At 40.0% G+C, this 15588-nt stretch overlaps 1 protein-coding gene across 1 annotated transcript in view; it reads left to right on the top strand.

Moving 5' to 3' along the window:
• Positions 1 to 10369, top strand: part of CRY1 (cryptochrome circadian regulator 1) — an 80489-nt gene extending 70120 nt beyond the window's left edge. Inside the window, exons 11-14 of the mRNA XM_030214154.1 lie at positions 2058 to 2153; positions 5910 to 5975; positions 6727 to 6834; positions 9714 to 10369. Coding sequence (XP_030070014.1) covers positions 2058 to 2153; positions 5910 to 5975; positions 6727 to 6830 — 266 coding nt within the window. The 3' untranslated portion in view covers positions 6831 to 6834; positions 9714 to 10369. The remainder of the gene's footprint in view (positions 1 to 2057; positions 2154 to 5909; positions 5976 to 6726; positions 6835 to 9713) is intronic.
• Positions 10370 to 15588: the final 5219 nt, after the last annotated feature.

Below are 15588 nucleotides of genomic sequence, written 5' to 3'. Positions count from 1 at the left end.
GATTCCTGTCATCTGAGGTACCTTGTGTTTGGTGGAGGTCACTTCAGCTCTTAGAATCAATGAGCTGCAGGCCCTAGTAGCTGATCTGCCTTACACAAAGTTTCATCATAACAGAGTAGTTCTCCGCACACATCCTAACTTCCTTCCTAAGGTGGTGTTGGAGTTCCATCTTAACCAGTCAATTGTCCTTTCAACATTTTTCCCCAAACTTCACACGTATCCTGTTGAAAGCGCACTGTGCACACCTTGGACTGCAAGTGAGCCTTAACTTTCTGAATGGGAGTGGACTAAAGCCCATAGATGGTCCACCCAATCCTCCAGGTAGGGAAATACATGAACGTCAAGGCTGCATAGTGATGCTGCGACTATGGCTAGACATTTTGTGAACATTCTGGGAGCAGACATAAGGCCAAATGGCAGGATATACAATACTGATAGTGGTGTTTCCCCAACTGGAATCTGTGGTACTTTCTGTAACTGGAAAGTATCTGAATGTGGGTATTATCATCCTTTTGTTTCTTTCTTTCAACCCAAACAGAATTGGTGCAGCCTTTGGTAGACGCACTTTATCTAGTTGGCTAGCAGATTGTATCTCTTTCACTTATGCCCAGACTTGACTGACTCTGGAGAGTCATGTCACAGCTCACAATGTCTGCGCCATAACTGCGTCGGATCCCACTTGATGGTGTCTAGAATCAAACTTCACCCTCCTCGGCCCATTTTTATTCTGTTCCAGGAATGTATATAAGTTAAGATTGATTAGTTTCTGGTTGACCTTGCTGTTGCAAGTCCCTATTGTCCTTGATTTGTTTTCGGTGAGCCTAGTAACTAGGGATTACCAAATGTGAGAATCAACGTCCTGCTTATCCTCGGAGAAAGTTCACCTGTAGCAGATGTTCTCCGAGGACAGCAGGACATGTAACTGTTTTCCATTTTTAATACAATAGGAATATAAACCATAAAACAAACTATCAGTAAATGGAATAATGCTGTAGATGAGTGATATCAATATGAAAAACATGTCTTCTAAGAGAGGTTTGACATCTGTTCCTTTATCCAAGTTATTATGTAAATAAATTACTAATTAGAGGGCAATTTTCAAAACTGTTTACCTGGGTAAAATAGTTTATCTCAAAATCTCCTTCCTCTTGTTGACTAAAAAGTGCATATGGTATTCACAAGTGGGAAGGGCTGTGCATGCTCAGAACTTTACACTGGTTGTGAACTCCAGGAGAGCTGTCTATCTCAGCACTGTCAGGTTCCACCCGCTTGTGTACCTGGTCAATCCTGCTATCTACAGAGAACATCTGTTACAGGTGTAAGCAGCTTTGTTTTTCAGGTACATGGCTGTATTTTATTAAAAAAATGTGTAAATAAGTGAAATTCTTAGGAAGAAAAAAGAACAGATAATAAACAGAATGAAGACTGAAATAAAAAAGCAGAATGTTCATATATTTTCCCCTTTTTTCTTCTGCATTCATTTTTGTTCAGAAGCAGTCACACAGTGTTGTTCTACTGTTGCCTACCACATATGCAGAATCTTCCAATCACTTCCACTCCTGCACACTTAGAAGGCTGCCAGATGTAATTCTTAAAGCTACTTTTAGCTCAGCCCCATACTAATTAAAATGCTTGAGGACTATATCAGCAGCACTGTGATCAGAAGAGAAAATTGGAAATCTGAGGTGCTGATATGGCCTTGGCAGCACACACTGTGGGCTTTCCTTTGTCTACAAATTTTCATGCCTAGAATCTTGACTGCTTTGACTTTACATGCTACAAAGCAATAAGCCAACATTTTTCAGCAAACGTTGAAGTCAAACTTTAAAAAAAGATTTAGAGAACTGTATTTTAATTAGTTATTTGTGTTGTCGTGTTCCTTCCGCAGTACACACTATTTCTTGATCCTGTTTCATGCTTGATATGTCTTACCAGTAAATATGTGAATTTTTTACCTACTGGTATCTGTACAGCTTTTCAAAATAGAATCTGATTATAATAAATAGCATTATAGAATGTGAAACAAAAATTTGTATTGCTTTTTCCCCCTTAATCAGGAGCCCAGATGGGTGGTACTGATGGTCATGCAACCGGTATTCAGACAGTTTCCCAGGTAGAGCCTAATACGGGGTCAAGTGGAATTCAGCATCAAGGTATTATTGAGTTATTTGTTTTATTCATTCATCCTCATCTTATATAAACAGCCTTTCCCCAAAGGCCTAAAAGCAAATTACAAAAAGTAGTAGAGATTTCAGTAATGTCTTGTAGGGATTACTTGTGAATAAATGTTCGCATGCTTTTTGTTCAGTTCTAACAGCCTTATTGAATAAGTAAAAATATTTTTTTTATTTTTGTAACAGTAAGTTCTGTGGTAAAGAACCCCTGTTTTAAAGGCACTAGTGATGAGTCACCTGCCTCCTCCTCACCCCCCCCCCCCTTAGAATTATTTTGGAATATCCAAAACTTGCATCTTATCCAATATTCAACAGATATATGTGAGAATAAGTTTGTATAGTTGCTTTGTATCTAGAAAAGCAGTGCTGAATATTTACATATTCATTTCAACTACAGCAGCTTAGCCTGACACACAAATTACGTAGCTCCATATTTTAGGAAAAAGTACTTTTCAGCACCAAACATAATTGTGCTTCATTGTATGACTTTGTTGGTGACCATGTTCACTATGTTCAGGAGTGTATAGTGATTCAAATACAACAACTTGATCTTAGAAGTTAAAGTGTTATATAAACTCTGGTCTTGACATAGTCAGTCGTGAAAGTAAGTCGTATAAAGGTAAACATTTATTGATGTCATGCAGTACATGTGACGCCATACCAGACAGGTCAGTTGAAGAATTTCAAATAAACTGTTTATCAGTACATTGTCTGCGTGCATCCAGACGATTGTGTTGGTTTGGGTGCGTTTGCACATCACTCGCTCGTTTGGATTGTTGCTGAGATCGGATCTTAAGTTAGTCTGTGACATCATTGGTAGCCCCTGATAAAATCTTCTTAAGTGATTTGTAGTGTAGTTCCATGACTACTTCTGTTCAGTTTTCTGCTACAGGCAAAGAACTTTAGTGATAATCTGAATTTAGTCTAACTGACCTCTTTGACTTTGTTTTTCTCTCTCAGCTGTTTTGTTCTTACATATGCTGATCTTTAATGCAAAGTGATTAAACTGTTCATGAAACATACAGCTTGTCTCATTTGAAGTACTCTTAAAACAAAGTGGGGAAAGAATGCAGAACATATATGTGCATGTGTGTGTTGAGGCAGTTGCATGGGTAGTGTGTTTTTTTTGTTTTTTGAAGCATGCACAGTTGCAGGGTGAGGGGCAGTATTGAGGGTGGTGACAGTTTGAACAATTAAGAGAGAGCAGGCAGACGTAATTTGAAAGGAAGAATTCCCTAATTGCTATGTTTCTTTGTATGTAAGTTTCTATGCTACAGAAGCTGGAATGCCCTTCTCCCATCGAAATGCTTTGGCCCATTTTTTTTTTTTTGGGGGGGGGGGGGGGGGCTTATCTTGAACCTCCAGTCCAATTTGGCCCATTTTGAATTTGATGCCTATCTTTACCTGTTTTTCCTCACATACCTAGTTTCATTCCATTCATCAAATTTTTGGAGCATTATTTTGCCCCCAGACACACAGGCATTTCTTGACTCTTTTTGTATAATTCTATCTTCTGTTGAATTGGAAAAATTGTTTAAAAAGATATAATTTTTCATATGAAGAAAAAAGGAGATAAAGCATGCAGTGGGCTCAGGAATTCTTTTTGGTCCCTCTGTATGTAGGTGTGGGTCTCTGTGTGCATCTGACCTAGAGGGGAGAGGAGGGACAGTTTGAAATAGTGCAGATCGCAAATGTTCCATTGGTTTGGAAAGAATAAGATATCAAAGAGTACATTTTACTTTTAAACCACAGGTTGCCACTCTAAAGGAGAAGTGAATTCCAGCTTCTGTAGCATAGAAACTTACAGTGAACTCAACAGGGAATTCCTCCTTTCAAACTGCCTCTAACTGTTTTCCATAACAATTGGTAACATAAGAATAGCCATACTAGGTCGGACCAATGGTCCATATAGCCAAGTAATTTCCAACATTGGCCAAACCAGGCCACAAGTACCTGGCAGAAACCCAATTAGTTAGCAACATTCCATGCTACCAATCCTGGGGCAAGCAGTGGCGTCCCCCATATCTATCTCAATAACAGACTATGGACTTTTCCTCCAGAAACTTGTCCAAACCTTTTTTTAAACCGAGATATGCTAACCGTTGTTACCACATCTTCCGACAGCGAGTTCCAGAACTTAACTATTCTTTAAGTGAAAAAAATATTTCCTCCTATTGTTTTTGAAAGAGTGAAAAATCGATTCACTTTTACCTATTCTGCACCACTCAGGATTTTATAAACCTCAATCATATCTTCCCCCCCCCAACCCCCCCAGCTGTCTTTTCCAAGCTGAAGTCCTAAACTCTTGAGCCTTCCCTCGTATGGGAGGAGTTCAGTCCCCTTTATCAATTCGGTTACTCTTCTTTGAACATTTTCTAATTCTGCCATATTTGTTTTGAGATATGACAGACAGAATTGAACGCAATACTCAAGGTGAGGTCACACCATGGAACGATAGAGGCATTATAATATTCTTGGTTTTATTTTGCATCCCTTTCCTAATTCCTAGCATCCTGTTTGCTTTTTTTTTTTTGGGGGGGGGGGGGGAGTTGGGGAGAAAATATTCTGTGTTTTTGGGGTACTTTATTTTTTTTTCTCGCTTTCAATGGAGTTTTGCTTGTTTTTGATGATTATCTGCAATCTCCATAACTAAGTCACAGCTTCTTTTTCCCTCTAATCCTTTCATCACTTTTTACCTATTCAACCTCTCTTTTACATGTGTCCTAGCAGTAGAGGACTGCTTTATTATACAGTAGTAGTAGCTTCATTGGCAGCCTGGTGCTCCCGTGGCCATAGCAATAGACACCAGATGCCAGATTTTAGCAGTCTTTAATTTTTATATAGTACCTCCACCATGAGCAATTGACAAGCAGGTGTGTGAAGTGATATTTTAGAACATGGGTACATGGCCATGTAAAGGTACACATCTTATTCCAGAAAGCCTAATTATGTAAGAAATTAAATATTAGGACAATCAAGAGTGACTTGTAAAATCAATCCAATAGTGCCAAATCAGTGATAAATGGATATTTTGAGAAACATGATTGTGTGGAGTAGAGGAGTAGCCTAGTGGTTAGAGGACCAGTCTGGACATCGAGAGGTGGCTGGTTCAAATCCCACTTCTGCTCCTTGTATCTTTGGCAAGTCATTTAACCCTCCGTTGCCTTGGGTACAAAATTAGATTGTGAGCCCTCCAGAGGCATAGACATACCCAGTGTACCTGAACGTAACTCACCTTGAGTTACTACTGAATAAGGTGTGAGCAAAATCCAAATAAATTCTACTGCTTATGAAACTACTAGTAAAAAAGCCCCATTTCTGATGCAAATGAAACGGGGGCTAGCAATGTTTTCTTCTGTGTGCATGTGGGAGTGTGTGTGTCCCTGCCCTCTGGCCTCTCTCCCCTCCCCCCTCTGAGTCCTTCACTGTTACAGAGCCAGCGATTTGATTTCGTGCTCTGCTGTTTTCTTCACTGACTGTGTTACAGAGAGGGCGGGGCAGACACTCCTAGGGAAACCGGATATCTCGCCCCTTCACACTTCCGGCTGGAGGCTTCATAGAATGTTGGTGTTGCCTTTTATATAGAGAGATAATTAGCATATTGTTTATATAGATTTCTGGCAGAATTAGCACCAGTTTGTTTTTGGTTTTTTTTAGTGTTACAAGAGAGCCAGTCATTGATGGGCAAAGTGATCAAATGCATTTAAAACTGTTCAAACTTTTGTTTTCTTGTAGGTTATTGTCAAGGGAGCAGTTTACATTATGCTCATGGAGACAGTCAGCAGAATCACTTACTACAAGGTGATTGTTTTTAAAAGGTTTGATCAATGGGACTAGTAGATTCAGTAGCAGTACTGTGCACTTCCATGTGGAGAACTGGGGCTTGATTCCTGAGCCAAAGTCTTTAGCTGTAATGGCTGGGCTGAATAAATCGGGAAGAGGGGGGGGGGGGGGGTTATGCAACAAGATAAAAAAAATAAATAAAACCTTGGGTAGTTGCAAAAGAAGACCCAGGAAGCCCAAAGGAGGCTTGTTGCAGTTAAACTTTAAACCCCGAAAACCAGAGGAAACTACTGGGCCAAAAAATAAATAAATTAATATTTGAACAGGAGCAGACTTTGATCATTTGTTCAGGCTACTATAGGAAGAGTATTACTGGAGCCCAATGTAGAGATAACTCTGTAGTTGCAGACTGTTGTGAGTGGTTGGGTGATGGCAATACAATGATATTTCATAATGGTGATGCCAATTTCTGACGTGTTGATGTACTATGATGTAAATCACTGGGTTAACACAGGCCGTTGAAATGTATAAGTGATGAATGGAAGCAACTTTCAGTGGATTTCTTAGACAATAGATGTATGACCTGGAAGAGTAAGCTTGTACAAGGAGGCAGAGATGACAAAATGGTATAGGAAGGGTGAATGACAGGAGAGGAATGGATTGGGGTGGGGAGGGAAGCCACAGTGGAAGTTGAAGAGGAACATGCCACTGTTTGAGTATTTAAAATTAAAAGGAATGTAAAATTCAATTTGAATCTCAATTTTTTTAGGAAAAAGTACCCTCAACACTGGTGTAATCAGTGGGAAACGCCCAAACCCAGAAGAGGAAAAACAAAGCATTGGTCCTAAAGTACAGCGACAGAGTACTGTTTAATTGGGTAAGGAACTATGATCCATTTATAAAGTCACACACACATATTTTACGGGAGACAGTGGCCAAAACTCTCCCAAGTCCCTGACTGATTTCTACAGATATTACTCAAAGAGCAAACACCCCCTAATGGCAGCGAGTTCAGCCACTCTCTTAGTCCCTCCAGGTGTGGATTCCCTTTATCTGTCTCAGGTGTGGAGATGGCCACAATGCCTCCCCAACAGCATCAATCTTGAAAGTACTTCCGTCCTAAAGAGCTGAATGACTGGGGAGTGCACTTCCTTCTTCACCCAGGGAGGTTCTGGGTTTGAACCCATGTCTGTTGCAGATGGGCCCTCTAGAAGAGAGAGAGTCTCAAAGCTGTCCAATGTTCCCATTACCACTCTGAGCCACTTTGCCCATCTGGGCACATCCTCTGAGGGCCTTTCATCCCCTCTAACTCCAAGGGAAGGCAGGGGTCACATGCATGGAGAGCCACTCTCTGGAGCCAGAGCCCCCCCCCCCCCCACTGATCTAGTGTGGGTTGATTGGGGGGTAGCACCCCCCCCTCCAAAAACAAATTCCCTGGGGACTGCTGCACCTTCTCGTGAAGCAAAGCAGATGGATACAGAGCCAAGGACAAACTAGCCACCATTTCTGCCATGAGTCACAAGAGAGAGTCTGAAGCAGGATTAGCATCCCTTCAGTTCATCTCCGCCATATCCCCCAATGCTATTTCTAATAAAGAAAATGGCTCATTGCAAGCTCAGCAAATGAACTGGCAGCTCTAAGCTGCCAGTCCCTGAAGGAAGAGCAGCAGGGCTTGCTTTGCTTTTCCTGCTGCCCGCCAAACTTCAGCCAGGTGCCCCCCAGACATTCTTAGTACTGCTTTTGTAATTGATCTCTCTGATTTTCTTTACACTGTATTTCCATGAACAGGAGCCAAACCCCCAGGGGGCTGGGTGGGGACCCCATACCCTTCACCCCCCCCCCCCCCCCCTGCCGTAGGCTATGACCTTGTAAGGACTGAGCCTGAATGCCACCCAATGGACACCCTAATGTTGCCCATTCTGAACAGTCCTCAAATTGATTATGTACATATGTTGTAAGCAGCTTTGAAATTATTGCAAAGTGGCATATAAACTTTAAGTTTAATCCGAGTGCATTAGCATTGGCCATGTCAACATCCAAAAGCCTTCAGATTGCACCACATACTGGAGATTCAACATACACATTGTTCCTGTGTAGGGCTCTGTAGCAGTCTGACTTGTTCTTTCTTTCCAGCAGGAAGTATACTAGTATTCTAAAGTTCTGCCTTTTATAGGTAGGGCTGTTGCTGCCCTACCTATAAAAGTCATAGGCCTTAGGTAGGATTACCATATGGCTCCAGAAGAAGGAGGACAGATTGAGCCGGTCTGGGGTTTACGTCCATTGCTTTCAACCTTACCTAGTGCTGTTTTAGTTTGACATGTTTGCTACGTATATCTGGAATGTATTTTTGGTAGGGTTTGTGTTACTTTCAAATTTTTTGCTAGTGGAGAGTTTGAGTTGCTGCTATTGAGGTGACTCCAGAATTTGTACATGGTGTACCTTGAGCTTTTACCTGTGAAGGTATAATTATATATTTTTTTCTTTTTTTATACATGCTTTATAAATTGAATATTGTTATCATAACTGAGAGCCTTGAACCAAGGCCTGAGACTTTGGTTCAGGATCTAAAATGAGAGAAAACCTTACAGGCCCATGACTAACCCGAACTTCAGTGTGGCTAATCCGTTGTGACATTCTGATGCAGCAGAATGAGAAACGGGCGTAAGTGGAAAAACAGAGTAACATCGTTTAGCAACATTGTGGTCACAGATGTTTTGGTGAAAAATAGAACAAGATGGCTTCTCTTTGGAGTCTCAGATATAGAAGTAATTTCATGAAGCAATATTCTGTACTCCCAGTGAGATATCACTGATCTGCTAATTGTGCTAATAAAGAGCAAACTGATGTAGCCTTGGGTGTGATGTATTTCTTCCTCGGTATTAGTGGGTGGACCACTATATTGGGAGGGATAAAAGCACCCTAAAAAATACAAAATCAACAATACAAAATAAAGTTTCAAAATCAGATAGTGGAGTTGAATTCTGTATTAATACATATTGGTTTATTTCTAATATGTAAAGATTATTTTGTGAAATAAGCCATAGTTGGGGCAATAGCAAAAGAATCATGACATATGATCCATGATTTACATACATGTATGTGTTATCCGCTTTGAATTTTGGAAGTAGCAGGTTAATTATTAACTACATAAATGTTCAAATGACAAGGTTTATATCCCTTTTTAAAATTATCCACCCTAGTTGCATCATTGGAGGGGGCTGGCTCTGTCTAACCTACCCCCCCCCCCCCACCCCTTTCAGCTTCCCCAAACAAGCGAGTTCTGATCATATGCTAATGAACATTCTTATATAAGTATAAATTCTTAGAAAAGTAAACAGTCCTTTTATCTACAGTGAATCTTATCTACATGAGATTTTTTATAAATGGCTTGCTGAATAGTGTTTTTGTATAAATATTTGTTATAAGAATGATAATTATAAAAGTCTGTTTTCTTGTATAGCCTTTGCACATCTCAACTTTAGTCTTAATAGGGAGCCATGGTGTAAAAGGTCTCCAGTATGTGAATTTCTCTCGTTTCGTTCCTTAGGTGTTTCAAATGACCAAAAGTATGCAATTTGTTTGGTTGATCACTGGGTCAGTTGACTTAGCATAGTTATTCACCGAGATACTAATGACTAGTCCTTGACGCTTGAGGAGCAAGTATATGAACTGACAATTAATTTTGCTGTTCTTTCTGCCTCTATATAGTTCTCATGGGAATGCCATTTTAATTTCTGAATTTCACTCTACTTTCAGTGTTGGAAGACGTGAAGCACAGAATATGTCCAGAGCAAGCTGCTCTTTCAGTATTTGAGCTATATATTAAGGTAGACACATTCTTTAAATGGGGTGTAAAGTGCTCTTTCAGGAACTGATTGTAAATGTTCATTGTTATAAACCATTTTTGAAATACTTTACAACTGCATTTTTATGGTTTTTAACTTTTTGATGACTTTTAGAAAGGACAATTTGTATGTAATGCATTTGGGGATGTATTTGTTGACAAAAATGTAAATAATTTATAATTCATAATTTAGTTACTCATCAATATATTTTTGATAATTTTTCATGGATGGTAAGTTTTCAAACTGGTATGTAAAACGATCTTCTTTGTAGTGGTTAACTATCTTTGTCTTGAGGCAGTTTAGATCTTTTTTGATTTGTTTATTTTTGGGGGAACAATATGTTGAGTTGTGTATGGATCTTCCTTTTACACACTCTTTAATAACGTCGGCTTTAGAATTGTGTAATCAAAATAGATCGTTCTAAGTTGTATTAATTACAGTTGTATATATTTAACATTGTTTGCATGCCAGCTTATCCCAAAAAGACCTGTTAATGTGTCTTGTAAAATGTCCAGTCTATTTGTACTTTCCAATGCCTTGTTTGTAAATAAAATGGATATACAAATACTTGGAAGGTGTTTGTTTTTCTTTTATGTGGTGGATTTGTATTTTGTTTTACAAGGGAGTGGTGATTTTGGGCAATTATAAAAGTAATAAACTTTATATGCTGTGCATATGCAGTTCATAAAAACAGAAGACAAATCATTTATTTTAAACACAATAGATTTCATAATTCCAGGGCACATTGTTTCCTTATAAGCATAATACATTTTATGTGTAAACCATCCAGTCGATCATGTGATCACTTTTTTGAACCAGACTTTGCATGTGTTTTGTCTTCAGACTAACTGAAATAGGAACATAAGAGTGTAATGCACTACATGCCCTCTGCCATATCTAAGAAGGTTAAATAACTCATTTTAGAACTGCATAATCCATTAGCTCAATGTGATGTACAAACAATTGCATAATTTCCAACAATAATAATAGAAGAAATAACAAGCACTAAGAAAAATACAAAATCACAAAACCAGTAAAACCCTAATCATGGTCCATAATATTTCCGTAAAGCCAAGTTTTCACACCCCTATGAAAGACCCAAGTTGTCCCCTTGTAAACACACTAAATAAGAGAGAGAGAGTTCTAGAGCTTAGGGGCTATGACTGAAAATGATCTATGGTACACACAAGACTGACTTAGATTTGGAACCAGTACCAGCCCTTTCATGGCAGTGCCTACTGAGGCATATAAGCACAGAACTTAGCTGACAAATAAGATGAACTAATGGTTAGTGCAGTAGACTGATCCTGGCAACCTGGGTTCAATTCCCACTGAAGCTCCTTGTGACCTTGGGCAAGTCACTTAACCCTCCATTGCCCCAGATAAAAAAGCTTAGATTGTGAGCCCTCAAGGGACAGAGAAAGTTCCTGCATATAATGTGTACAGAGCTGCATATGTCTAGTAGCGCTATAGAAATGATTAGTAGTAGTACATAAAGCCTTAAAAGGTTAGGGTCTCAATTCTAAATATGATCCAAGCCTGTACTGGCAAGCAGTCAAAGAATTTCAGAGCCAGAAATTCAAAACGGTAAAATCTGAACTGCAAAAGTCACCTTGACACCATGTTTTGAATAATTTGAAGATATTTTTCTATTTTGGAAGAAGACCTATTAGAAATAACCCACTTGAGCAGTAAAGGTTCATAAATTACCTTTTTTAAGGCCCTCATAAGAAAGATAGGAATGCAACTGGTGAATAATGTTTGACACATTGGAGGAGGCGACTCTTCACTGTCTATTCTGCATAGCAGAGTTCTTGAAGCATTGAGAAGGTTACCTTTGATTTGCTGTTTGAGCATCGAGTTTCAGGCACATGATTCTTCTGGGTAATATATCGACAGACACATGATTTATCCATAGACAAAATTTCAAGACTTGAAAGACTCCTGGGGCAGACCATTTGGTCGAAACACAGCTGTGTCGAGTCTTTAGAGCCACACAATAAATTTGGACTTTTCAACATGTCATCTTCATCTCAAAAGCTGTATGAGTAATGCTAATTATATAGGAGCACACTGACAACTTTATATCAAGATGAACTCCCAAATCTTGCAAAGTCTGCCACAAAGAGTGTAACCCATGGAGTTTAAGGATGAGACAAATGCTAGTGACAGACTATTTTGATCATTTCACATGTTATTGTGTGATGTTTGTGTCTTTCTCTTGAACAAAAGAGTATCCAGATATCTGCACTACAGCAAAATCTCCTCATCCAATGTGTAATCAAAGGAGATCACAACTGGACATCAACAAGAAATATAAAATAATCTATATCCAAGGATTGACTTTTTTTTAACACAAGGGTTATAGATCCAAGTTTAGATATGGTAATAACATTGCACCTTGTGGAATGCCACAGTGTAAAAAAAAAAAAAAAACATGGATCACATGAAAATTCTTCCATAAAAATTCTTAACACCTATTCTTCAAAAATAAAACAAACAATTATAAAACCATCCCTGCTATAACTACTGTCTCTAACAGAACTAATGGAGATTGGCAGTGCACTGTGTCCAGGGCTGATGTTAAATCTAATAGTACTAGTAACATCTAGCCATCAGAATCTAGTTTTCCAGTTTTCGAAGAAAATAAGAAACTAAGGGCGTCTTTTACTAAGGCGCGCTCATGTTTTTGGCGCGCGCTAAAATTGTGGGCACGCTAAACGTTAGAGACGCCCATAGAAGGCCCTCTAAAACTGTCTCACACCAAGAATGTGCCTCCAGGGAGTTTTGCCCAGGAAGGGAAGGTTGGGTCAGCCATTTTAGTTGGCGATTTAGTCATTAGGCATGTAGGCAGCTGGTGAGCCTAGTGTGAAGGTGGTGGACCTCATGCGTCACCTAGATAGAATTTTAGAAAGTGCAGTACCGGTGACGTGACAAAGTGTGGGAGGGATGTTTTTGAAGCCATATTTAGGCTTGTAGGTAGAAAATTGAAATCCAGAACTTCAGTGGTAGTGCTCTCAGAAATGCTTCTTGATTCACACACATGGGACCCAAGAGGCAGACGAAGCTCTGGAGTCTCAATGTGTGGATGAGAAAGTACAGGGAGGGAAAGATTTAGTGGCCTAGTGGTTAGGGTGGTGGACTTTGGTCCTGGGGAACTGAGGAACTGAGTTTGATTCCCACTTCAGGCACAGGCAGCTCCTTGTGACTCTGGGCAAGTCACTTAACCCTCCATTGCCCCATGTAAGCCGCATTGAGCCTGCCATGAGTGGGAAAGTGTGGGGTACAAATGTAACAAAAATAAAAAATAAAATAAATTTGTTAGGAGCTAGACAGTATTATAGGGAAAGGAGAATCTATTCCAAAAGGATGGACTTCACATTAATCAGAGTGGAACCAGGCTACGGCCGCTTTTAAACTAGAACCTGGGGGAAAGCAGTACATGTTTCAGAATAAGATATCTTAAAGAGACACAAGCCCAATGCAAAAGTTAGACTATCCCAATAGAGAGGTTATGATAAAAGCTGAAGTAGCCCAGGAGTTGTTCAATAAAGAATAAATTGATACCCTTCTTTGCTTTTTACATTTTTGTTTTTTAAAGCTTTGTTATTTTTAAGCCCTATTTTTCCTGTTCAGTGTACTGCTTTGATTTACCTGGGGGAGGGTCTAATTTTTTTTAACTACTTGGCTGATCAGTTAGTTCTGTGGTGGAGTGACTATATGGAGGGTCCCTTTATTAAATATCAATAATTTGAGAATATGACGACATGAGTTACTATTTTTAATCTATGTATGAGCTAATAAATTGCATGCTTTTGAAATTACAATTAAGCTTATATTCTGCTACAAACCATATTCTGGATCAGTGCTGATTGGAATATATAAAAGAAATTAGGCCAACCCTAGGAAATAACATTCAAAATAAACTTTAAAATATCTCATACATTAGCTTGGCTAACCCTAAAAAATAATATCCTGAACAAATATTCAGCATACTAAAATTAAAGTAATAATGAAAGTAGAAGGTGGAGTTGCTTCTGAATCTTCTGTGGCATCAGTTTGGAGGTTCCCAGATTCACCATAATTGATGTTTTAATACCAAGAGAAGTTATCAGTGTTACTTTCATTTTTCACTCACAACTACCTAGCTATTTCTCTCTGAACCCTGCCCCCCTCTCCCCCCCCCCGCCCACGCACACACATTTCATGTCATCACCTTTGCCATACATCCTAGCAGCCCCCCAATATCCATCAGCAGAAGAAAGGAAGTGTTGATGCCCCTGTACAAGTCGTTGGTCAGGCCCCACCTGGAGTATTGTGTTCAGTTTTGGAGGCCGTACCTTGCGAAGGATGTTAAAAAAAATGGAAGCGGTGCAAAGAAAAGCTAAGAGAATGGTACGGGATTTGCGTTCCAAGACGTAGGAGGAGAGACTTGCTGACCTGAACATGTATACCCTGGAGGAAAGGAGGAACAGGGGTGATATGATACAGATGTTCAAATATTTGAAAGGTATTAATCCGCAAACAAATCTTTTCCGGAGATGGGAAGGCGGTAGAACGAGAGGACATGAAATGAGGTTGAAGGGGGGCAGCCTCAGGAAAGATGTCAGGAAGTATTTTTTCATGGAGAGGGTGGTGGATGCTTGGAATGCCCTCCCGCGGGTGGTGGTGGAGATGAAAACGGTAACGGAATTCAAACATGCATGGGATATGCATAAAGGAATCCTGTGCAGAAGGAATGGATCCTCAGAAGCTTAGCCGAAATTGGGTGGCGGAGCAGGTGGAGGGAAGAGGGGTTGGTGGTTGGAAGGCGAGAATGGTGGAGGGCAGACTTGTACGGTCTGGGCCGGAGGTGGGACTGGTGGTTGGGAGGCGGGAAGTACTGCTGCGCAGACTTGTACGGTCTGTGCCCTAAACAAGGCAGGTACAAATCAAGGTAAGGTTTACACATATGTTTGTCTTGTTGGGCAGACTGGATGGACCGTGCAGGTCTTTTTCTGCCGTCATCTACTATGTTACTATGTTGAGCCAGGCAAGTATGGCACTATAATGATTTTAATTATATGTCTAGGTCATGTTTTCTGCTGTCTCTACTTTTAGCAATCCCATGATCCTCTGTCCTGTGCTCTTGAACAATGTACTACTTTAGCTGCCACTTGCGGAGCTACTGCTAGTGCTATGCAATTTATCCTTAAAATCGAGCGTGGTACCGGAAGATTGGAGGGTGGCTAATGTAACACCCATTTTTAAAAAAGGTTCCAGGGGAGATCCGGGAAATTATAGACTGGTGAGTCTGACGTCGGTGCCGGGGAAAATGGTAGAGGCTAATATTAAAAACAAATTTACAGAGCACATCCGAGGACATGGATTACTGAGACCGAATCAGCACGGCTTTTGTGTGGGGAAATCTTGCCTGACCAATTTACTTCAATTCTTTGAAGGAGTAAACAAACGTGGACAAAGGGGAGCCGGTTGATATTGTGTATCTGGATTTTCAAAAGGCGTTTGACAAGGTACCTCATGAAAGGCTACAGAGGAAATTGGAGGGTCATGGGATAGGAGGAAAAGTCCTATTGTGGATTAAAAACTGGTTGAAGGATAGGAAACAGAGAGTGGGGTTAAATGGGCAGTATTCACAATGGAGAAGGGTAGTTAGTGGGGTTCCTCAGGGGTCTGTGCTAGGGCCGCTGCTTTTTAATATATTTATAAATGATTTAGAGATGGGAGTAACTAGCGAGGTAATTAAATTTGCTGACACAAATTTATTCAAAGTCGTTAACAAGCGA

Source organism: Microcaecilia unicolor, chromosome 9, assembly GCF_901765095.1.
Source record: "Microcaecilia unicolor chromosome 9, aMicUni1.1, whole genome shotgun sequence".
NCBI lineage: Eukaryota > Metazoa > Chordata > Amphibia > Gymnophiona > Siphonopidae > Microcaecilia > Microcaecilia unicolor.
The sequence above is the reverse complement of the archived record's forward strand: the minus strand, read 5'-3'. Positions and strand labels throughout refer to the sequence as shown.